At 49.4% G+C, this 21,975-nt stretch overlaps 11 protein-coding genes across 11 annotated transcripts; 4 read left to right on the top strand and 7 right to left on the bottom strand.

Moving 5' to 3' along the window:
• Positions 1 to 710: 710 nt before the first annotated feature.
• N7458_007426 (uncharacterized protein) lies at positions 711 to 1,475 on the bottom strand (the record flags this gene model as incomplete). The annotated part of the gene is made up of 1 exon (XM_056910808.1): positions 711 to 1,475. One exon carries the CDS (start codon positions 1,473 to 1,475, stop codon positions 711 to 713), a length of 765 nt encoding a protein of 254 aa, XP_056763634.1.
• Positions 1,476 to 1,504: 29 nt separating this feature from the next.
• On the bottom strand, positions 1,505 to 1,952 carry N7458_007425 (uncharacterized protein; the record flags this gene model as incomplete). Its single annotated transcript, XM_056910807.1, has 2 exons — positions 1,505 to 1,709; positions 1,825 to 1,952. 2 exons carry the CDS (start codon positions 1,950 to 1,952, stop codon positions 1,505 to 1,507), a joined length of 333 nt encoding a protein of 110 aa, XP_056763633.1.
• A 1,403-nt stretch (positions 1,953 to 3,355) lies between these two features.
• N7458_007424 (uncharacterized protein) lies at positions 3,356 to 3,645 on the top strand (the record flags this gene model as incomplete). Its single annotated transcript, XM_056910806.1, has 2 exons — positions 3,356 to 3,508; positions 3,595 to 3,645. The coding sequence occupies 2 exons, from the start codon at positions 3,356 to 3,358 to the stop codon at positions 3,643 to 3,645; spliced, it is 204 nt and encodes a 67-aa protein (XP_056763632.1).
• A 1,492-nt stretch (positions 3,646 to 5,137) lies between these two features.
• N7458_007423 (aminoacyl-tRNA hydrolase) lies at positions 5,138 to 5,923 on the top strand (the record flags this gene model as incomplete). Its single annotated transcript, XM_056910805.1, has 1 exon — positions 5,138 to 5,923. One exon carries the CDS (start codon positions 5,138 to 5,140, stop codon positions 5,921 to 5,923), a length of 786 nt encoding a protein of 261 aa, XP_056763631.1.
• A 499-nt stretch (positions 5,924 to 6,422) lies between these two features.
• N7458_007422 (amphiphysin-like protein RVS161) lies at positions 6,423 to 7,608 on the bottom strand (the record flags this gene model as incomplete). The annotated part of the gene is made up of 6 exons (XM_056910804.1): positions 6,423 to 6,876; positions 6,940 to 7,087; positions 7,153 to 7,226; positions 7,291 to 7,336; positions 7,462 to 7,512; positions 7,596 to 7,608. The coding sequence occupies 6 exons, from the start codon at positions 7,606 to 7,608 to the stop codon at positions 6,423 to 6,425; spliced, it is 786 nt and encodes a 261-aa protein (XP_056763630.1).
• Positions 7,609 to 8,357: 749 nt separating this feature from the next.
• On the bottom strand, positions 8,358 to 9,397 carry N7458_007421 (uncharacterized protein; the record flags this gene model as incomplete). The annotated part of the gene is made up of 3 exons (XM_056910803.1): positions 8,358 to 8,469; positions 8,533 to 9,236; positions 9,377 to 9,397. 3 exons carry the CDS (start codon positions 9,395 to 9,397, stop codon positions 8,358 to 8,360), a joined length of 837 nt encoding a protein of 278 aa, XP_056763629.1.
• A 2,415-nt stretch (positions 9,398 to 11,812) lies between these two features.
• On the top strand, positions 11,813 to 12,457 carry N7458_007420 (GNAT family N-acetyltransferase; the record flags this gene model as incomplete). The annotated part of the gene is made up of 1 exon (XM_056910802.1): positions 11,813 to 12,457. The coding sequence occupies one exon, from the start codon at positions 11,813 to 11,815 to the stop codon at positions 12,455 to 12,457; it is 645 nt and encodes a 214-aa protein (XP_056763628.1).
• Positions 12,458 to 13,271: 814 nt separating this feature from the next.
• Positions 13,272 to 13,970, bottom strand: N7458_007419 (uncharacterized protein; the record flags this gene model as incomplete). The annotated part of the gene is made up of 1 exon (XM_056910801.1): positions 13,272 to 13,970. The coding sequence occupies one exon, from the start codon at positions 13,968 to 13,970 to the stop codon at positions 13,272 to 13,274; it is 699 nt and encodes a 232-aa protein (XP_056763627.1).
• An 838-nt stretch (positions 13,971 to 14,808) lies between these two features.
• N7458_007418 (GNAT family N-acetyltransferase) lies at positions 14,809 to 15,267 on the top strand (the record flags this gene model as incomplete). The annotated part of the gene is made up of 1 exon (XM_056910800.1): positions 14,809 to 15,267. The coding sequence occupies one exon, from the start codon at positions 14,809 to 14,811 to the stop codon at positions 15,265 to 15,267; it is 459 nt and encodes a 152-aa protein (XP_056763626.1).
• Positions 15,268 to 16,447: 1,180 nt separating this feature from the next.
• On the bottom strand, positions 16,448 to 17,557 carry N7458_007417 (zinc-binding alcohol dehydrogenase family protein; the record flags this gene model as incomplete). Its single annotated transcript, XM_056910799.1, has 1 exon — positions 16,448 to 17,557. One exon carries the CDS (start codon positions 17,555 to 17,557, stop codon positions 16,448 to 16,450), a length of 1,110 nt encoding a protein of 369 aa, XP_056763625.1.
• A 2,053-nt stretch (positions 17,558 to 19,610) lies between these two features.
• Positions 19,611 to 21,281, bottom strand: N7458_007416 (serine/threonine protein kinase SAT4; the record flags this gene model as incomplete). The annotated part of the gene is made up of 1 exon (XM_056910798.1): positions 19,611 to 21,281. One exon carries the CDS (start codon positions 21,279 to 21,281, stop codon positions 19,611 to 19,613), a length of 1,671 nt encoding a protein of 556 aa, XP_056763624.1.
• Positions 21,282 to 21,975: the final 694 nt, after the last annotated feature.

Raw genomic sequence — 21,975 nt, 5'->3', positions numbered from 1 at the left:
CATAAACTCAATCTGATCTTGCTTAGTATATGTCCCTTAAGTGAGCGACTATCGCTCCTTAACGGCTGTGAGACAATCGGGGGCCGTCGGCTCTGTATTGATTCCCCAACTCTGCAGTCCGACTCGTTGCAATCAAAAAGTTAGCATTGCGTTCACGAATCACCCATTAAAAGCGGCAATATCTTCATCTTATTATACTTGCCCAGTTTCAATATAAATTCGATACGACTTTCTCCACACAGTAACTTACGCGTGTTACTTAGACTATCCGTTTAGTGAATACATCACTGGATAGACTGGCTCAAAAGTTATAGCTAGCTAACAATATAGCAAGATTCGAACAAACAAAGAAGTAGAGGGGTTTGGTGCGTGCTTGTGGGATGTCATACGGCAAGACAAAGCTGGGTTTACTACTTCAAGGTGAAAAGTTGTTAGTCCGAGGCAGATGCTTGTAGCGTAAAACTTACCTTGAATTAGTTCTGTTGTATTCAAAGCTAAAGCTTTTTATTTTAGACAAAAACACTTTTCGCTATAGACACCTGACAACCAGGGCTCAAGTCTCCAGCTCCGGTTGCATGCAACAAAGGTATAATACAAGAACTACTAACCCATTAATCCCTAAACCTAAACTCCAAGCTCCAACAAACACTCCCACCGATTCCAATCCAATCCAATCTATCACCACCAGATAGCAAGGAGGGAGAAAGTCTCTACTCATCCGCTTCAACATCCTCCTGCAAAACTTTCGCCCTAGCCATAACCCTCGCCAACAAGTCCACCTTCTTCTGTGCAAAAGAAACAGGCCTCCTCCCCGTGACAATCCTCACCTTCGCCGTCAACCCATTAACCCCTAAAAGCTCCTCCCTAACAGCCCCACACAATTCCTTTACCTCTTCAACAGTATACCCCCCATGCACCGTCAACGGCCGCAACGCGTACCCCTCTAACCCCTCCACTACCGCAATCAGCGCCATTTTGCCTAGCGTTTTCTCATCGACGTCTTCCGGCCACAAACCAATTGGGATAGTCCGTTCTAGAACACGGACATCCACGAAGCCTGCCGCAGCCAGCGCGTCGGTGTTGAGATGGGCCAGGTCGCGCGGGTATCCCGCGGCTTTGGCCGCGTCGAGCAGTGCAGATGTGTACTTGCGTAGCGCTGGTATTTCGGCTTCACTTCCTGGCAGTTTAAGCGGAGAAAAGGCGATTGTGTCTGCGGCGGGATCGGCGTCTGCGACTTCGATATACCCTCCGGGTTTACAGTGCGCAAAGGCCTGGGTATATATCGCGTCCCAATCTTGAAACGCACCTGACAGCCCGCGTAAATGGATTAAATCGAATGGATCGTGGTATGTCCATTCCGTGCGGGCGTCGGCGAGTTGGAATTCCACGTTTGGAAGTCCGAGATGTCCGAGTCCTGAGTCGAAGACTGTTAGGTCGGAGGCGATTATCGTGGCTGTTGGGTGGGCGGCGCTCATTTCGATGGCCCAGTCGCCGGGGCCGGTGCCTATGTCGAGGATGCGGGGGTTTGTTGGGGGGTGGGGGCGGTGGTGAGGGTGTTGTCGAGGAGGATTAGGTAGATTTGGTGGACGATGTTGAGGCGGGTTAGCTCTGCTTCGTCGTTGGGCATGAAGTAGGTTTCCTCGGCGTAGCGGCGGCCATTTTCGTGAATGTGTTGGAGGCTTTTGGAGGAGTAGGAGCGGGTGGATTTTCTGATGGAATTGGTGTTAGAGTATTGGCATTTTTCATACTTCGAACTGGTTTCGTTTCGAAGAATGCGAGAGGAGACCGAGAACGATGTGATGTGAGGACTATTCAAACACGTACATGGATGACTCGTCTAAGGATTCAGTATCGGACTCGGGCTCGGAGTCGGAGTTTGGATTTCCATGCTCTGCCTGGTTCTCGTCCGGGGCCAGGAAGTCCTCCTCTGGCTGAATGGGTTGGTCGGCCATGACATGACGAGTTCTAATAGACCAATTGGAAGGGAAGAGCGGCAGAAACACGCTCGAGGATGTAGGGGTGATATCTCTGAACCGTATAAGCTCCCTAACAGGTCATAGCTAGGCTTATATAATGGCGGAGATAACGGGCCCAAGTAACGGTCAGGAGTAGCGTTATAGATTGCCAGACTGGAATCGAGGAACCCGGCCGAGTTCGCAGCCGAAGTATAAGACGTGCCCAGTCTGCCAAATGATTGCCGTGGATAGGAAGTATATCTAGACGGGAAAGACAGGAGAGAAGAGCAGAAACCGAAAAGATAGGAAGAAAGTACAGAAGGGACAAGCAGGATCAATTAAACCAGAAGAAGAAGGGGAAGGACAAGGTAAAAGTAAAGTTGAGCTGGCGCAAGAATAAAGTGGAGAGAGTAACAAGAGGGGGACGAACAAAGCAGTAAAAAAAAGATTCCAAGGCCGAATAAAAGCGAGGTCGATAATATAAGCAGACAAGGTTAGTGTGCTACACTACAGTACAATTACGATTTTTTTTCGGGATTTAATTCCTTTTTTTTGGTCTCGCGGGAGAATAATTATGGAGAATCACTCTTAGCTGGGCCAAACTGGGACTGGGGCACGAACCCGAGAGTCTGGGTCGGGAGACGTCACTGCATACCGCGGCACTAGAAGGACACGCTGTACACGGGTAAACTTTGATAGATGGGGTACGAAGGACGAAGTACAGTACAAAGGTAGATCGAGGGATATCACGACTCAATATGTAGCTAGCTATGAGCCTGTGCTCGACGAGAATCGTAGGATCGGGAAAAGGAAAAAAGAAAATATAACTCAAATTTCAACCAGATCACCGGGAAACCCATGTTGATAGATGAGATACTGGACTGCCGACCCAGTAGTCTGGGACTATGGGAAAAGAAAAAGTATTCCAGAAAAAGAGTTGATGAGTAATTAGGCCACGTTAACTAACTAACTAACTAATCAGACCGAGTTCCAAGTACGAATTCAATTGTACGTAGTCAGTTACAGTCTAGATTCACACCCACTCTGTTCCTATCATGGTATTAATAACTATATTGTACAGTAATTAACTATTACTCCACGGAAGTTATCTCCTAACTATGTATGTCCAGGCTCCATTCCCGTAACTCAGTGGAGTCTACCGGCCAGCGGGGACGTTCCTAAACTCTGGGAAATTGGTCCCTGGCCTAGATGCATTTGGTGTCCGTTCACGCCCCCTTCCCCCCTCGCTTCCGTCCGCGACAGAGCCGTTTGATACTGCCACGAGTCATTATATTATGGCTGCCAATGAGCTCTGCAATGATGACAGTAAGAATTAACTGCTGGCTAAGACTCTGCCTGACTCACTAGTTCCAGGCATGTGCTGTGTCCTTCTCCTCGGGATGTCGGCGGGGAAAGGTTCGACAGCTGAAGTGGGGCCGGGGACTGATCGGGCCAGTGACGGTGCACGTTTGGGTTTGGAGCTTATGCACGACCTGCTTGGAACGGCGGAGACCCGGCAGACTGGTTTGGTGGGCAAGGATCAGGTACAGAAGGTAATTTTGTACGTATGTATGCAGATGAAATACGTGGCTACGTGGATAGGCGGGTTCATAGCTACTGTTGCTATAACATCTTTTAGAACGCAGGATTTCTTCCCAAAGGCGAGAGGTTTGGAGAGAATAACTGGTAGGCGATGAAAAGGGGTTCTTACGGTAGAGCCGCGTACCGAGTAGCAGATTTTCCGGCTACGGGAAGAAGGGCAAATGGGTACAACGTGATGGGGGCAATTATCAAGGATCCTATGCTAGTTGTACAGGCGGATCGGTACATTATTACATATATACCATTGAACCTGATGGAAGTACATCGTACATGCATTAGAGCTTGTGGCCTTTTGCTTGCCTTCCACGCAGCCTGTTTCTCATGGACCGACTGGAAATGGATAGTGTTATTATACGTGGCACGACCAGGGGGTTCCGACGGAAAGATTCCGTGGTGTAGCCGCAGACTACATCGAGTGGTGGATTATTAGATGATTGCTTCAGGCACTTATCTAAGCAAAATATTAAATGAAAGCTCTCTGTCCTTTGTTTTATCTATGTCTAGATTGGGCGACTCGTTAGCTGACTGCTATTGTGATGCTGGATTAGGCTGTCTACCCTAGGGGTTTGGATTCCCGTGTATATCGCGGACCCCTGTCAGCTTACCCAGATGGATAATTCCATGTATGGAAGGTACGGTATTTACTAGGTAGACTTGTCTGTCCTACCTTGTCCACGCCTTTGCTATCATATCATAATATGATACTTGCGTTAGGGCGGAGCATGGTACCGTTGCCAGTTCAAGAGTACACTTGGCAATCAGGTAACGGGCTGCTAATAACGTTTCACTACCAACCTTAGCCAGATGCATTGCATGACTCTGCCGAAACAGACTACTGTAAATTCCCAGGTAAGTCTACGGTGGCGGTCTAAAAGATAAAACAGGAATCATGAAGTACAGTAGTCATGTAGTTCAATGGACATACGAAAGATATGCTTGCTAGATTAAAGTCTTGATCTCCTATAGTGTACGCAGTACTGGGATAAACAATACTAAGCTGTAAGTTATAGACAAATTTCCATACTGATAGCACGAATTAGAACATTGCTCGACGCCGAATTCCCGTCTCGTCTTACAGTACAAATACTGTACTTGGTCAACTCTAACGCCATACCCCTGTGGCAATGGCCGCCACAATGGTACTTCTATGCCTCCCCACCACTGCTAGTAGTAGTCTAGTCCTGACTCCTTCCTTACCAACCATCCGTGCGCCGACCCGACAGTCTGGTCGCGCATCCTAAGAGTCTTGCCTAAACGGGTAAGACCCCCACGGCGCCTCCGAGAGTCCGCAAAGTCACGAGACGATCTCCCGTTCCTGATCCAGACATTCGGAGACTCGAAAAAAAAAAAAGATTTGCCTATGTACTTTTTCCACCCAAGCTACCTCCGACAGTTAACAGTACAGTACACTCTTTGTACTGTACTACTCGCTCGGCCTCTCAGTCCCTCCAGTCCAGTCCCAGCAATACGGAACCATTAGCCCTGCCATCCACACCGCGCCAGTGCCTTGGGTCCGACCCGTTCATCGACATTGACATTGAGTTTGACATTCCACACTGCGGCCACCGCTCAATCACTGCATGACAGCCTCACAGCAGCAAACCTCGACACCATCGACGCCTACACCTCCATCACAACCCCCCAGCGCATCAGACACACCCACCAGTCTCGGGTCCACCCCAACCCAAACACCCATGGCCCTCCCCCGCCCCCCACAACGCCTCCTCTTCATCGCCTCAATAGGCAACCCAGCACCATACCGCACAACCCGCCACAGCGCCGGCCACATCCTCCTCGACACGCTCACCCCCTCCCTCCGCTCCCGTCTCGGCGCCCCACTCTCCCCCTACTACACGACCTTCTACAGCCCCTCGCTAATGAACATCTCCGGGCCGAAGGTAGTCAAAAACATGTCCAAGTGGCTCGCAGCTCGCGATAGCCTCGCGCTAGATCTCCCCGGCGGACCGTTACCCGTGGCTGCGAGTACGGGATACCCAGCTACGCTGGTGCTTCTGCACGACGAGCTTGAGGCGCCGCTGGGCAAGGTGCGGGTGAAGCGGGGCGGGGCGGAGAGTGCGAGTTTGAGAGGACATAGGGGGTTGAGTAGTGTTTTTGAGACGTTGAGGGGGAAAGGGTTGTTTCCGGGGAAGAGGGGGCAGGGGCAGAAGGGGAAGCGTGAGGGGTTGGCGAGGGAATTGGATGTTTTGAGGGTTGGGGTTGGGATTGGGAGGCCTGTGGGGAGGGAGAAGGATTCTGTTGCGGAGTATGTTTTGACGGAGATGGAGGGGAGGGAGTTGGAGGCTGTTTCGAGGGCGGCGGAGAGTGTGGTGAGTGTTTTGGAGGAGGAGATGTGTCGAGTTGGTTGATGGCGAGAGGGTTTCTTTCTCGTTGTCTTGGAGATGGAGGGTGATGATTGTATTATATGCCTTATAGAGGTGGGATCTGGATACCCTGTGTACGATGGACTTGAGTTTGAGCTGAGTATGTGTATTTGATACCCCCGTCTGTCTGCAATTGAAAGCACAATGCGCCATATCAGAACTCCGTTTTATCCCGAAGAGTTAAAGGGAAGAAGAGAGCTGGAGATATCACAGAGGCAGGGGCCACGATTAGGTAGAAAGGCCCCGGCATCATGTACAAGATGGCTGAAAGGTGGGAAGCAGGAAGCGAAACACAAGGAGAAAAATATCAGATCATGTAGTCTTCGTCAAATGAAGCAAAAGCACAGATAAAGCAGGGCAAAAACGAAAGACAGCCAAAGAGCGGGAAATTAGAAAGATAAGCACATAACCCCAATATGCGAATAATACTCCATAGTCATTGAATTGAGCCTTGATCATTGAGCACCCACCCGCCGATCAAGCCTCAAACAGTCCCTGCTATACTCAAATCCCGGATCTCTTGCAACACCTCCTCAACCCGATTATCCAAATCACCCCGCGCATACTGGTCCCTTGTCTCCGCATCCAGATACTGCTGCACCTGCGCCATACGCGAGTACGCCTCCGCACAAAAGCGCAACTGAATCTTAACCAGGGCCTCGAAACTGGGGTCCAGGTAGGGCACCCGCAGGTCGATGAGCTGGGGTAGTTCGGTGAAGAGTTGCTCATTGAGCTGCTCGTAGGCTTGCTTGGCCATTTCGGCTTCGCGCTCGGTACGCGGCAGCTTTGTGACGTCCTTGTCGGGCTTTTCGACTAGCTTCTTGACTTTGGCGCGCATGGAGTCGTAGTCGAGGAGTTTGTGATTGCGCTTTTTGATGCATTCGTTGACGTCGGGGAAGTAGGCGCAGAAGCGGGAGATTGGTTCAAGGACGGTGGTTCTGGGAGTTTGAGTTCCTTAGCTCTTCTGGTGGGTAGTTGTGGATTGGAGGTTGGTGTCCTACCGGTATGGCCCGTCAAGAGCCTTGATGGTCTCTGCGTCGAGGTCCTCCACGGCTTGCTTGTAGCTTCGGCTGACTCCGTCCTGGGTGCCGGCATCGCCGTAGAAAGCGTCGATGGTTTCTGCAATGCGCATCTGAGAGGCGGTCATGGCTGCAATAGGTGTTTAGCCGTCATTCTTGACCAGTGACTCGGGGTCGGTGGGCATAGCAGCCTACCTCGCAATGAATCCAAATATCCCTTTGCCTCCTTCTGCAGCCGATTGGCCGCGGCCTCCATTGTTCGGTATCGACTATAGCTCCGTTAGAACCCATGTCCAGCAAAGGTCCTGCTGATCTTCCACGGAAATGACGTACCGCTCCTCAATCTCGTAGTCTCGATCATTCGTCCGCTCGACATGACCTATCCAGGACCAGGGAATTAGCCAGCCATCCAAGTCATCCCAGTGTAAACCGTTCCTCTAGCGTAGTGACTCCAACCCGGTCATCCCGCAAGCCTCGTTGCGGGGTAGCATTCCACAAACTCACCAGTCTTCATCATAACCTGCGTCGTCGCGCGGTTGACATTTTTCTTGAATCCTGCTCGGAGATATATCATCAGCGGCTCCCCTCCTCAAATTGCAGACCTTCCAGCCCGGACTGCGGCGACGATGAGAACATACCTGCCCACGACATGGTGGCAGCCTGCGATGTGCTCTTTGTGACGTCGTTCTCGAGCGTAGGAGCGTAAAGGTCGGTCGATCGCGGGGGAGAGCGAGGCCCAGTCGTGATTCGAAGTCACTATGTTGGTAGCAGGAGAGTGAGAGCGGTTACAAGAGCAGAATAGGTGGTAGAGTGCTGCTTCGTCAAGTTTACCACTCACGTCAGTTCGGCCCCAACGTGCAAGTCTGCCTTACGCCTGACTGTGGCGGTGCTGGCTGCTTAGTCATCCCTTTCCGGATGCGGCTACGTCATTGGGCTGTGAGGGGTCGTAAGTTCTATTTTCAGAAAAGGGTCGTTTCCTTCTAAATTGATGAGAGTAGTTGTTTTCCCAGCTCTCAATTACAATTTATTAAGTATGCCTACGGACATGCATTTAGAAAATCGTAACAAGATGCTTTTGGTTGTGGTCAAAGTAAAAGGTCGAGGAACCAGGTACCGCTTCGGCGCTCCCGTCATGGAGGAAAGCAGGTTGCCTGGAACCAGATTGACATAACGAATAGAGGGGCAATTAAGTTTTCAAAAACTTGTATAAAAGATTTTGGAAGTTGTCTATAAATATACAAGATGATATTGAAGAATGACAATGATCATCGATTATTCAATTTCGAGTCCACGTTGACCGAGTAAATACAATTCAATCGTATACTAGGCAACTACATCACACAACAATTACAGTACTCAGTACTCAATAGCGTCGATAGTTTCCGGACTGCCCTGACAGCTTAGTAGTCATCCAAGCGCTCATGTCGCTCCTGGCCACGCTGCTGCAAGGAGCTGCTGTTCAACAGGTCACCAGCCTTCTCCATGCCCTTTCCAAGGGTGCCGTCACCGCCGCTACGGTTTGACGAGCCATAGGAGTCATTGCCCTAAGAACCGTAGCTGTCGTTACGGTTGGACGAACCGTAAGAATCGTTGTTGCTAGAGCCGTACGAGTCGTTACCGCCACGACCGGATGATCCGTAGGAGTCGTTGCCAGACGAGCCATAGTTGTCGCTGCGGTTAGACGATCCATACGAGTCGTTGTTAGACGAGCCGTAAGAGTCCTTGTTGGATGAACCGTAAGAGTCCTTGTTGGATGAACCGTAGGAGTCGTTGCCGCTACGGTTGGAGGAGCCGTAGGAATCAGTGTTGTCTGAGGATCCATAGGAGGAGGTGTTGCGGCCAGAGGAACCGTAAGAGTTGTCGTTATCGTTGTCACGGCCGGAAGAGCCGGAGGTGTTACCACTGCGGCCAGAGGAGCCATACGAATCGTTGTTGTTCGACGATCCGTATGAGTCGTTGCCGGAGGAGCCGTAGGACTTGTCGTTGTCACGGCCGGAAGAGCCGGAGGTGTTACCACTGCGGCCAGAGGAGCCATACGAATCGTTGTTGTTCGACGATCCATAGGAGTCATTGCCGCTGCGGTTGGACGAGCCGTAAGAGTTGTCGTTATCGTTGTCGCGGCCGGAAGAGCCGGAGGTGTTACCGCTGCGGCCAGAGGAGCCATACGAATCGTTGTTGTTCGACGATCCGTATGAGTCGTTACCGCTGCGGTTGGAGGAACCGTACGAATCGTTGTTAGAAGAGCCGTAGGAGTCGTTACCTCCAGAGCCGTAAGAGCGCTAGAGCATTATGTTAGTAATGGGATATGGTATAAGATGAGTCTGGTAAGAACTTTTCATGGGAATGCAATGGATAGGCCGATCGAGAGCAACCATCACCCTCCCGTGCGGATAGGTAAACAAAGAATATATCAACTTACGTCGTTATCGTTGTAAGACATGTTTGCAGAAAGTTGAATTCAGATTCTGTGATCAAGAAGGGAACCAAAACAACCAGCAGCTCAGAAGCTTGGGGGACTTGCTATTTAACATGTTTACGCCGCGGGGTCCTCGGGGAGGGGAGGTAGGAAACTACGACCAGGAAATGACGTGCTAGAGACTCTTGGTCCCCATTTCGATTCCCGAATAGGTACACTTGTAGGGAGCTGAGGTGTGGAGTAATTATCCCAGCCCATCTGATCTCGATCTGACCTGTTCTAGTGTGAATGAGGGGGAAAGAGGGGCAAAGGATAAGCGCTAGCTCCGCCATCCGTTCCCTCTATGGTGCCAAGTTTTCCAGCTATTGAATTTGAGAATTAACTAGAGGTTCGTCCTATTCCTAAAGCATGCTAAATAAGCACACTAAATATCTCTCTTGCCGGCCATGAGATTGATCTCGGAATATGCCACATCTTTCCTCCAAGAGGAGGGGAGAGGTGTCGAGAGCGAACACCGTGCTCGTCAAAGCTTATCCCACGGCTAACACGAGTCAGGCCCGGATCGACATGGAAACCATGTTTACAACCCCTTCACGTGGGGAAACAGAATCTGGATTTTGATGGTAGCGACGCATTCCATAATTCATTGTGGCGTTTGCGACCAATGCGCGAAATATTTCCCACCACGTTGGCGCGATGGGATGCACTACTCGTTTTCCTGTGGAACAGGGGTTGCAGATGCGAGTACCAACATCCAGATGATACGCACTCAGTTTTGCCACATCAACAGAGAACAATCTCTTGACAGGGATTATAATTCAGCAATAGTACCTCTGAGTGAGCTTGGGCCCTCAATTGGCATGAACTCGGTGCTATTTTGAGCCTATATACTCATTACCCCGCTATGCACTTCATCCTCTCTGCGCAAAGTCCTGATTCTACCCTCAGCCCTCCATGGGTGATAGTCTCGATATCTCTCGGCTGCTTTGCCCATATATGCATACTTATGCAGAAACAATCATGCGCGAATATTGACCAGCATAGGTACAATTGCAGATGTATATCAGCTGAAGCCACATGAACTCGGTGATTATCTATTTGCCCCTCTTTCGAAGAGCGCTCCATTGCAAACCCCCATGATGGAAATAATATGCACTGAAAGTAGCTTGGTCCCTTATTTTAGAAACCCGGCGAGATTCCGAAAGGCAGTCTCCAGCCCCACTGTCTACCCATCTACATATAGAAACCTATAAACAGGTGGCTATGCGATCACATGATGGTGAATTGGCTTCACGGAGGAAATCAGGCAGCCGGGCATTCATATGGTAGTGCTTCAATAGTTCACACCTAGTCGAGTCTAAGTGGAGCACGACAGGTCGGCGCTCTAAGCTACAAAATTAATATTAGCAGCCTATGCATTACTGTAAAATCCAAATAGCATCATCCTGACACTCATCGGAGGCATCGATCGCCCACCCAAGTCCTCTACCAGCCAAACTTCCCTTGGCGATCACACCCGTGGACCAATTCACCTCAAAAATATTTTCATTTCTCTTTTTGACACGATACACGCTGTCAGTTGAGGGCGTGTTGCGTGATGGGGGCCGTGGTTTGCCTAAAGAAAGCTGGAGCCATATAGCGTAATCGACGCAGCAATTTCGCTACCTTTCTTGTCCCTCGACAGGTGTACTCATTTCTTGCCAGCTTTTATCTCGACATCGCGACTAGTACAAATCACAATTCTGGGATTCAGGTAGCCTAAGGCAGTAGGGACTCTAGATCAGTCTAGACTTGAGAAAACGAAATCAAAGTTGATCTTGCAGAGAAGGCGGAGGGATGCTAATAGTCGTTCCTGTTCTCGTCTTGCTTATTAGATCTCCCCGTTTGGCTATGCCGATAATGGCACTTTCTTCAATTTGCTTGTTGGTAATAGTCTAATTTTCTTTTTGATCATAGGTCAGTGGCGACTTGAACACCCAAGAAAGGAAATGCAGTGTCCTAGATCACTATACATTCGCACCTACTAAAAGCTGATTTTGCTTCAGTCTCGGTAGGATGCTATTTCTTAGCGTACTAAATAGCAGAGCTTGACCGAGTTATATACCTTACCGTTCTCGGCGAAGGCTGCAAGCCAAAGGTTAACCACGTTTCAATGGAAAATAGTCCGAGTGTGAGAAGCCCTAAACTATTCAGGAATATCAGAGTCCCCATACTATAGAACAATAGCGGTGCAATTTTGGTCCGAAGTTAGTTTTAGGCCCTCCGCCTGACTGTTACCCTGTGCACGCGTACACTCCTCCACACTACCAGATCGGGCGCCTAATCCGGACCCCGACTATTCACCCTCTGGTTATTTTAATTCTGCATTATTCCTAGCATTTGAACCAACTCTCAACCAATTCCCAATCTGCACAAAGTACTATATTCTTTAAGATCACTATGGCTTCAATCCCAAATCCACAAGGTTTTTGTCATTTCAATTCCGAACGCCTCGTCTATCGTGCAGTCGAGGACTGCGACTCAGATAAGGAATTCCTCCAAAATGGAATCTTGAATGATCCTACCATTCAAACAATGAGCACTAGTCGCATCAAACGACCGAAATCCCTGAAAACCGCAGAGGATTTCGTAAAAATGATACAAGACTCCCTACTGGGAGTGATAATCTGTCTACCCCCTCCACCTGAGACATCAACTCCGGTGACAAACGGTCCAACACCCAAACCAAAGCCAAAGCCTGTACCTATCGGGCACATGAGTGTCTTTTACACACTTCCACCGGGCTCTGAACAAAACCGCTGTGCCATGCTGGGGTTATCACTTGCAGAAGGATTCCGTGGTAAAGGATACGGTGGAGAAGCCATCAATTGGGCGCTGGACTGGGCGTTCCAGCATGCTGGATTGCATAGGGTTAGTATCTGTGCGTTCTCTTACAATGTTAATGCATTGAAGCTTTACCGGAAACTTGGATTTGTGGACGAGGGCCGGGAGCGCGAAGCGGTATATCACCAGCGCAGTTGGCATGATTTGGTTATTTTAGGGATGCTGGAGGATGAGTGGGAGGTGTTGAGAGGGATCAAATGAAGACAATGGTTTGTTTTTTTTCAATCCAAGCTTTTGAATACTTCGAGAAAGAATGTTTCAGTTCATCATCTGGATCTTTAGTCCAAGCCCTAGTCAAATTTCCTCCAATGAACATTTGGTATTTCGCGATCTTTGCTACCTATCTACTTTCTATTGTCTCAGTTGAGCCAAGAACTGTATGAAGGTCTAGTTTGGAGACTTTACAAATGTGACATTCTCTATCTTCCCATCGGCCTTTTGACTCCTGTCCTTTGAATATCTGTGAAATCATCATTGAACCTCAAATCGCGGAGAATAGTCTAGAATCTGCTAGAATACCTTTGTCTCGACTGTGCTATGCATGATCTACGATTGTATTATATCTCTTGGAGACTACCTGTGCATTAGGCTGGATTTCGCGTATCTAGTGCAATTTTCTAATATTAAGAGCAACTTGGAAGGAGAACCTACTCTCACTTCTCACTCTCGTAACCTAATATGGGTCACACTGGATATGATAACACTTGTGTCAGAAAGACCAAAGGTTGGTCGAAGCTAGCTACTTTACCATAACACAGAATTTCTCGATGGGAATGGCTGCAACGATGCAAAGTTAAATTGATATATATACCTTGTGGTCTACTTAATTACTCAGAGTCTAATACCTGAAGGAATTCAGTCCATTCAAATCTATGTAGGCATGGAGATATGTTCGCACAAAGCCAATGAAACAACCTAGTGAAAAGTCAGCAGCAATAAACATGGAAATGAACTCACATGCCAGGCAAGGCACCCTGATAGCTGCCAAAACCCTATGGAAGCATATCTCGATAATTCAAGAGTCAGCCAGGCTATCAAACAAACCCTTCGGCGGATCTTCCAGCCTTTGAGAAGAATATCGAGCCGGAATAAAGTCCTTTGCAGCAATTTTAGCTTTGGTGATATCAATCCCAAGGGGATCAAAACAACCTTCAAGATTAGGGTGCTGCTTAAGCGCACGGCCAACATCCACAAGATGAATTTTGTGCCGTCTTACCTTAATCTCAGTAGTGTATCGCTGCACCAACCATCGAAGATCAACAGAATCAAGAAAATTCGACCGCGCCCCCGCCGCTCGAAGTGCGGCCTTGAACAAGTAGAATGGCTCATGGAAACTTACCACGCCATTGCCAAAGGTATCGCCCTTCACTTCGTGAGTCTCGAATCGAAAAAGAGCGTTAGGGAATCGTGCGCCTGGGTACACTGAGCAGAAAATGTGAATCAGTACGGTATTACCGCGATCGGGCCTATCCGGCCATGAGACACCGACGTAGTCATTGCGGTCTTGGGAGACTACGACAAGTCCGGCTTCTGTGTCGAGTGCATCGATGATCTGCTCTTTAGAGGCGTTTGCGATGCAGTCGATGTCCTTGGTTTGCCGGTTGCCGCCGAAATGGGTGATGGCGAAACCCCCGATCACAGCATAATTGATGCCATTATCGTTTAGAGAGAGGTGTAGGAGAATGGCGGCGTCGTTGAGCCGGCTGGTCAGCATGGTGGTGGAGGTGGAACGATGTTCTAGACTGATCTTATCGAGTTAGGTTATCCAAGTGGAGATGGTAGTGAGTCGGTGTTGAGAGCACAGTAATGGAAGGCAACATCATCGTTTATATACTCGGCGATCCTCACTGACCGACTATTTTCAGAATCCCACTAATAATGCCATTGTGTGGTGGTTTCAATTCGAAACCCGTCTTTTCTTTCAAGAACTATATTTGGACCCGACATTCGAGGGCCATCCGCTCAACTTGCCCTTTCACGGGAGTTTCCTTTGACTCGAATACTATTTTGACCGAATTATTTGAACAATATCTTTGTATCTCTCTTTCAATATGTTTCTCTAAGGATTTGAAATAGCGTCTGCTCTTATCCCCCATTGATGCTGACCCTTCTATTTACGGAAATGGGCTAAGTGTCTTTATTGCAGTCGATAAGGCCATTGCAATCGTTTCCTAGAATATACCATATGCATAACCCTATCAAACATGGCTAGTTTCATGGAAAAGAATATGTGTTGTTCTTTGTGAATCCCGGGTAGCAGCCGGGCTCGTATAGGCCAGTTGTAGATCATGAGTTCAATCCCTTATATCTAGATGAGGTGTACACAAACTAGACCAAATCAATGTATAATTAGTTCAATAAACAAACAAGGAGCCTTATCAAATATCTCCTGCCGACTGTACCATGATATTGTAGGAATCTATACTAACGCCAAAAGCGGTGTGACTCTCCCGCTTCGCTATCAATCGATCTTCAGCACTCATCCTGTCGGCGACAGCACTTTGCATCTTATTCTATTCGATACAGCCTACATTGAGGTCTGCATTATCGTCATGCTCATCAAACCCGACGACCTTTCTACACCAGAAATCTGCGCCCTCCTGGCCCTCCACTTCTCCGACCTCCAAAGCAAAACACCATCCGAATCCTGCTATGTCCTCGATCTCACTGCCCTCCAACAGCCCTCTATCTCCGTGTACTCAGCCTGGGAAGGCCAAGAATTACTAGGATGCGGCGCGCTTAAAGAGCTCTCGCAGACCTCTGGCGAAATTAAGTCCATGAGGACGGCTACGGCACATCTTCGCAATGGTGTTGGACGCGCTATCGTGCAACATATCATTAGCGAGGCGAATAGGAGGGGATATGTTTCGTTGAGCTTGGAGACGGGGACTGATGAGTCTTTTGCGAGGGCGAGGGAGTTTTATGCTGGGCTTGGGTTTGAGTTTTGTGAGGCTTTTGGGGACTATGTTCCCAGTGGGGATAACTGTTTTATGACCTTGAAGTTGCCTTGATAAGGATCAGGTGAATGGGCTTAAGGTAGTTGAAACGTTGTATATAGATTTATAAAGAAAATCAGCATAGAAGGAGGGATTCTTACCACCCCAGGTAACCCTTCCCGCTTACCTGACCATGGCGTGTTGGTCAATGAATCACCAAAGTGCGCTCTCCCTATGAATACATGTTCATATCCAAACCCTTTACTAAGTAGTCATCCGAATCTATCCTTCCTTTGCCCCACTATCGATAAGTTCTCATACAGTCTCCGTATAGCTTGTATTGTTCTATAGGTACATACTTTGTTTTACCCATCCAGGCATCCAGTATCTGTAAAACAAATTCCACGTATATTCGTGTCACCTCATGACCCTCATTACCGGTGCTGACTTGCTTCCGTACCGCCACACTCAACCTGTAAGGCTGATGGCTGATGACTGAAGCCTAGAGGCAAAGGTGGAGGTTGCAGATGCGCAGCGGTCTTGGCACTGTCTGATCCTCTCTGCAATAGCCCTGTTCAGTATCTTTACATAATCTTAATGAGCCACCTTTCCGCCAAATTTCAAATACTGTAGCTGTTGGTTCACGGGTAGAGTAAGCATGTGGCTGATAATTTCTGCAGTCCGCGGACGCCGAGCCCAGAAATGCAGGTGCCTAGAGACTGGTTTGACGGAGTGGGCTGTTGTGGGAGGAGCGGTGATGCGCCAAGAGTGTTAGTTTATGGGGCGGTGCTGGATTCTGGAATTTGGGGTTCATGTTCTCGTTTTTCAAGATTTCATTCCGTATGTAATAGTGGATATATGTATCGAGTGACTAGTAGGTATGGGGTCAGGCTAAGAACGTGTGCTGTGCAGGAAGTACTCCGTATACCGGCGGATGAGGTCGCCCAAGGCTTTTCTCACTCTCAGGGCTGTGAAGTGAAGCTACACCATTAAGAACCCGCTCTAGTTTTGGATCCGCGTGAGCCGCTATATCTAGCAAGAAGACTGGAAACTGTGTTGGGAAATTTCAGGTCTCTCTTGTGTCAGGACAAGTGGTTCGAAGCATAGGATAGAAAATGATATTGTATATCCAAGACACGAAGCCATTTAGCATTCATCACTTCCAAATCCTCCTTTCCAATCACTCCTGGTAAGTAAAAGGGAAAAAGATTCAAACAAACAACGCGCCTCTATTTAAACATAAAAACCACAGGTATCAAAGAGTAACCACTAGCTTCTTAGCAGAGACACCTTCCCTCAAACGCTCAAACGCCTCCTGGATCAATTCAAGACCATGTCCAACCACTTCAGGCTCAGGCGCAGGAACAAAACTACGAGCTTCCAACGCTCTGGGCAAGAATTCAGTCCAGATATGTCGAGCAACACCATTCTCCAAGGTCGGACCAATAGCAACGAGGTTGCTCTTGAATCCCTTCCTCGCTCCACGAATCTTATAATAGATCAGCGAAGAAACAAAAAACACTGCAGTCCGTAGAAACACGAAATTCTGAGGCTCCTTCTGAGGAACAGGGAACGTGACCATAGCGACGAATTTATTGCCCTTGCATCTCTCGACGATTTGCATGCATTTTTCCGCTGCGCCAACGCCGATAGATACCACTCCAGCTAGGGTTTTCCCTTGTAACGCGCCGACTAAATCGTCAACGACGGAACTGGTTTTGTAATCCCACACTCGAGATGCGCCTAGCTTGCGTAGATACTCGTGATTTTGCGGTGACGCTGTCGCAAAGACCTCGTAACCAGATGCAGCAGCTAGCTGAATAGCATTGCATCCAACGCTGGTTGATCCGCCCCAGATCACCACCGTCTGGTTTGTTGGCGACTGCTTTGGTTCCCGAGGGAGTCGCAGGCCGAGCTGCGCTTTATCGAACAAGGCTGCAGCCACAGTAGCCAACCCGAGTGGCAGGGTCGCAGCATGAGCAAAATCAACATTTTCGGGTATACAGCAGGCAAGATCTTCAGAGACGACCACGTATCGCTGAAAAGCGCCCTGTGCGGGATCATTGATGTTTTTATCGGCTGCTTGACTGAATCCGAGTACGCGGTCGCCGACCTTGAATCGGGTGACTCCATCGCCAACCTCGATTACATCGCCGGCCATGTCGTAGCCGAGAACGAAGGGGTATTTTAGATGTGTGTACATGATGTTTCCGCGCGACTGGATCAGGGTGTCGATAGGGTTGATGGCTACCGCGCGATTGCGGATGACGATTTGATGAGTGGAGGCATGTGGGAAGGGTGTTTCTTTTACTTCGAGGTTGCCTGCTTTTTGAAAAGGTTGCAAAGCAGCTCTGTTGGGCTCCATGGTAAGCGAAAGAGAGTAGAGGCTTTCCTATGTGGCCGACTTTCGAGAAGTAGGAGGAATATTTCGTATGTATAAAATCTGGCTATCAGGATTTCATTCAGTAGAAGGGTCCTTTTATAAGCACCCTTCGTCCTCACAACTTCTAGATGTATTGCATCTAATAACATACTTCCTCCATCAACTCACGGGCCCAAATAAGCCGACGGATGAACTACAGGCCCCACAGTGCGGAGGATCGGAATTCGGGATCCCAAGCCACCTTGGACTTGGACCCCAATACTCCATATAAACCGAGACCACCGCATCACCCTCCGCTAGGTAAAACAACAGATCATCCGAATAGACACCCAATATGCCGAGGACCCTCCCCGCACCAAATAGGCGCAGAGACAAGCCGCAGCTATCGTGCAACCCGTGCCGACGTAAAAAGTAAGCAGCATGATCCTAACGACCCGAGGCCGATGGATGTCCACGCTTAACTCCGATCATACATAGACGCCGGTGCGATCGTGGTAGGCCGTGCTGGAGGTGCCTGAAGTTAGATGATGCGGTAAATTGCACCTATGTGCCAGATCGTCAAAATAGGTCTGCTCGGAAAGATGGAAATGAGATGGAGGAGAACACATCCCCGCTACATGAGAGACATCCCACAGAGCTCCTATGTGACGTACTATTGCCTGGGGAGTTTGCCAAAAGTGCTAGCCCTTATCGAAGCCACCATGGATTATTGACCGGATCATCCTTTGGTATGGCCTTCGACGTCCGAGCCGAGGTTTACTTTTCGCATATCGACGTGCATTTTACTGACATCATGATTCAGAACAACCACCATCCCGATCGGGAACATGGCCTACCACTATCGCGAACGATACGAGCTCCGTACATAGATCGCCCACGTACACCATTCATCAAGAAAGACATAGAGCTGCGATAGTTGCAGCGACAGAGTGCTTCGGTAAAATTGCGAGTCCGAATGACCAACAATCGGAAACACAGCCGCAAACATACCATAGTATATTCAAATTTCCTATCTAATGTTGCTAATAGTCGACGTGGCTACCTTGTAAGCTGCGAATGGTCTCGAGGGTGTTCAATTTGAGATTCAACTTGATATTGAGCTTATATACAAAAGCGCATCATGATATATACGTGCCAACATCAGTCTCAAATGAAACGAGTGAGAGAGAAAATGCATCGGCTCCGTCCAGTGGCAACTGGCCAGTCTGTTCCAGGGATAATGGAACGTTGCAGAACGTATCGCAGAAAGATAGGATCTCCAGCATGCCCTGCTCCAGGACATCCATTCCCCAACTTGTCCAATCAAGCAGTCATCAAAAGAATACAACTGCACCCAAATCGCTAGAATATCTCGCCACAAAACGCCTAACAAAATCCAAAATCCAACCCGCTCGACGCAATAAGAAAAACCCACCATAATGAAAGCATGGAAATATAAAGCATAAGGGGGAGGAAAAAGAAAATAGTCATGAGTCTTCGTTGCATTGGCGTAAAAATCCATGGCAAGTCCCCAACCAGAAACAAAGCTAAGATGAACCACGAACACGGATAGAAGGACATAGCACAATACGCCGGAACGACCATAAACAATGGACATTAATCAGGAAAGAAAGGATAGAAATGAGGAAAGTAGGTAAAGGCGGAGAGGAGGTGGAAATGATAACAAGACATCAAATCAAAAGGGGCCTCCCTGTTCTATCAGGAGTATGCCAAAAGAGATTGAGAGTTCAAAGTTCCTCCGTGTCTTTGTTTTTCGTAAGAAAAGAGGTAGAAAGAAATATTCATGAAGAAAGACGGGTTCCAAAAAGCCTTCCTTATTTACCGGGGATACAGAAGTGTGGGAAGCAAAGGGATGAAACAACACAGGGATGGGATTCGGAACCTGGGAACAATTCTCAACCTGTCCGTGTTCTCCCGTGCTTTAAGATTCGTGTTTTGCTTCACTTCCCCTGTAATATCGAGATTGATACAAGGCAATACTGTTTTAACTTGCCCTTTGTTGTCCTCAACCCGCCAAAGTGCGAGGCGAATAGAATTAAAATCCTTCCTCGCCAGCCTTGCACAGCTTGATCTGTCGTACCCATTCGGACTTGAGGACCTGTGAGGCATTGATGCGGCGAGAAGGGTTCGGATCAAGAATGGAGTAGATCACGTTGCGGCAACGGGCCTGGGAGGTACATGGGGAGTCAGTCTGATGCCCTGCATTGCATAAATGACCTGCAGCAGCAGAAGTCGCGCTTACCCTATGCAGCGTCTCGATCGGCGCATATCCATCTTCATGCTTCCGGCCCTCCAGATACCGCTGGTAGAACTCGTCTTCCTCCTTGCGCGCCACGCGCCACAGATGCCGACCAGTTCGCATCGCCATATAGATCACGCCTGTAGCCCAGAGATCCACGGCACGGGGGTCGAATTCCTTTTCGATATACTCCTCCGGGGCGATATATGGCGCGGATCCGCAGAGGCCGGCGGTCATATGGGCCTCCTTTTCCCAGGCCATCCGGAAGCACTCGCCGTTGCCGAAGTCGGTAATTTTCAGGGCGCCGTGCGTGGTCAACAACAAGTTCTCGGGTTTCAGATCACGGTGGGCAACGCCCATTTCGTGCATATATTCGACACCACGCATCAGTTGTTTGAAAAAGCAGTCTGCTTCGGCGACTTCGAGTTTGCCGGCTGCCAGGACGAGGGTGTAGAGATCGCCACCGGCACAGTACTCCATGACCTCGCAGTAATCGCCCTTGGCGTCCTGCAGCAGATCAAGAGTGTGGATGACGTTAGGGTGGCGAAGGGAGGAAGAGATACAGAACTCCGAAGTCAACCGCTTTTGATACCTCTTGGCGGTCTCTTGAGGACGGCGGCGGAACTCCTTGACGGCGTAAAGTTGCTCGCATTTGGAGTCTGTGGGATCCACCTTGTGGGAGATGCGGACAATACCGAAGGCACCACGGCCAACAATCTCCTGGCATTTGCCGTATTTGTCCACCAAGGACGCGGTCGCGTTGGGCCCACCTCTCTTATCGGCTGCCAGCTTATCGCGCTCGGTTTTGAATTGGTCGATCCATGTCGACATCAGGGACAGTTGCTGCTCGTCAGGATGGTCGTCGCCCTTTTTCCTTCCGCCGCCCAGCATGTCACGGAGGAGGTCGGTCAGCTTCTCCTGTCGTCGAGCACTTCGAAGGTGGTGAATGTGAGTGCCGGTGCCTTCGGGGAGAACCTCGAAGCGCTTGTGTGTCGGAGCGCCATCCTTTTGGTCCTTGGAGTTGGCCGGCTTTTTCTTCTGGTTATCGACGGGCTCACTTTTCAAAGATGGTTGTCGGGAGGGGGCTCGAGAGGGGGGTCTTGAGTTTGCGCGAGATGAGGCCTTCGAGTTAGGCTTTTCCTTGCCATTAAGTGGCTGAACGCTCTCCATGCTGCTATCGGAGAGATCGCGGTGGGTAACATCGTGGTCTCGAGTCGGGGTCTGTTTCCCCGAGCTCGAGAACATGCGAGAAAGGCGAGAGGCCATGTTGACTTTGGAAGTCGGTTTCGTGGCCGGTGACGCCGGCGACGCCGGCGAAGGGAGCATGTCCCCGTTCGCCGCGGACAGGTTCATGCCCGCCAGGGCTCGTGTTACCGAAGGGTCTCCATCCCGAGGGTCATGTGAATGTTGAGAAGCTGCGGCTGAGGAGACTGCGGACGGAACAGGTGAGGGAGAAAGCGGAGTCATGTGCGGTGGATCTTTTTGGGAGATGACCGGAGGAGGAAGAGGGTGAAGTGAAAGATTCACAAGTCGTCCCCGGTAGGAGGAGAGAGGTAGAGACGAGCGTAGCTCGCACGAAGCTCAAAGCTGCGGAGCTGCAACCGATGCGCTTGTGGGAATCTCGCTGTTTCTTGTTGGAAGTGGATGAGGTGAGGTTGACGGGAAAAAAGTGGTGGGTGGGTGGCCTGTGGATGGCCTGAGGCAGCAAGGTGTGTACAGGTGACGACAGCGACTTCGCAGGCAGCCAAAAATGGGAGAGCGGCAGAGGGTCAGCAATGGAAATTGGCTTCAGTACGGTCAAGGGACTCTCAAAGAAAGAGGGTGGGAAAAAATTGGATTATATCAGGAGCAGCAAATTCGAGAGCATACGCCCCGAGGGGTATGTCTGATATGATATATACTGCACGAGGTAAAAGGAAAAAGAAAGAAAAGACGGAGGAAAAAGTGGCAGATGCGAGGGATAAAAACTGGCGATACTACGGGAGGAGCAGGGGAGAGACCGGTTGAAATACGGGAAACGAGGTCTGTATGGGGACGGAAAGAAATGTAATTTACGGGGCGAGGAGTCCCGAGGAATGGAATTTTTTTGCCTGGTGGGATTATTAAGGCTGAGGAAAGCAGGAGACGAGGGAATTCCAGGGAAGTACAGAGTACGACCGAG

The sequence above is a fragment of the Penicillium daleae genome (assembly GCF_028827525.1).
Source record: "Penicillium daleae strain IBT 16125 chromosome Unknown utg000007l_segment0_segment0, whole genome shotgun sequence".
Taxonomy (NCBI): Eukaryota; Fungi; Ascomycota; class Eurotiomycetes; order Eurotiales; family Aspergillaceae; genus Penicillium; species Penicillium daleae.
This window is presented reverse-complemented; position numbering and strand designations above follow the sequence as displayed.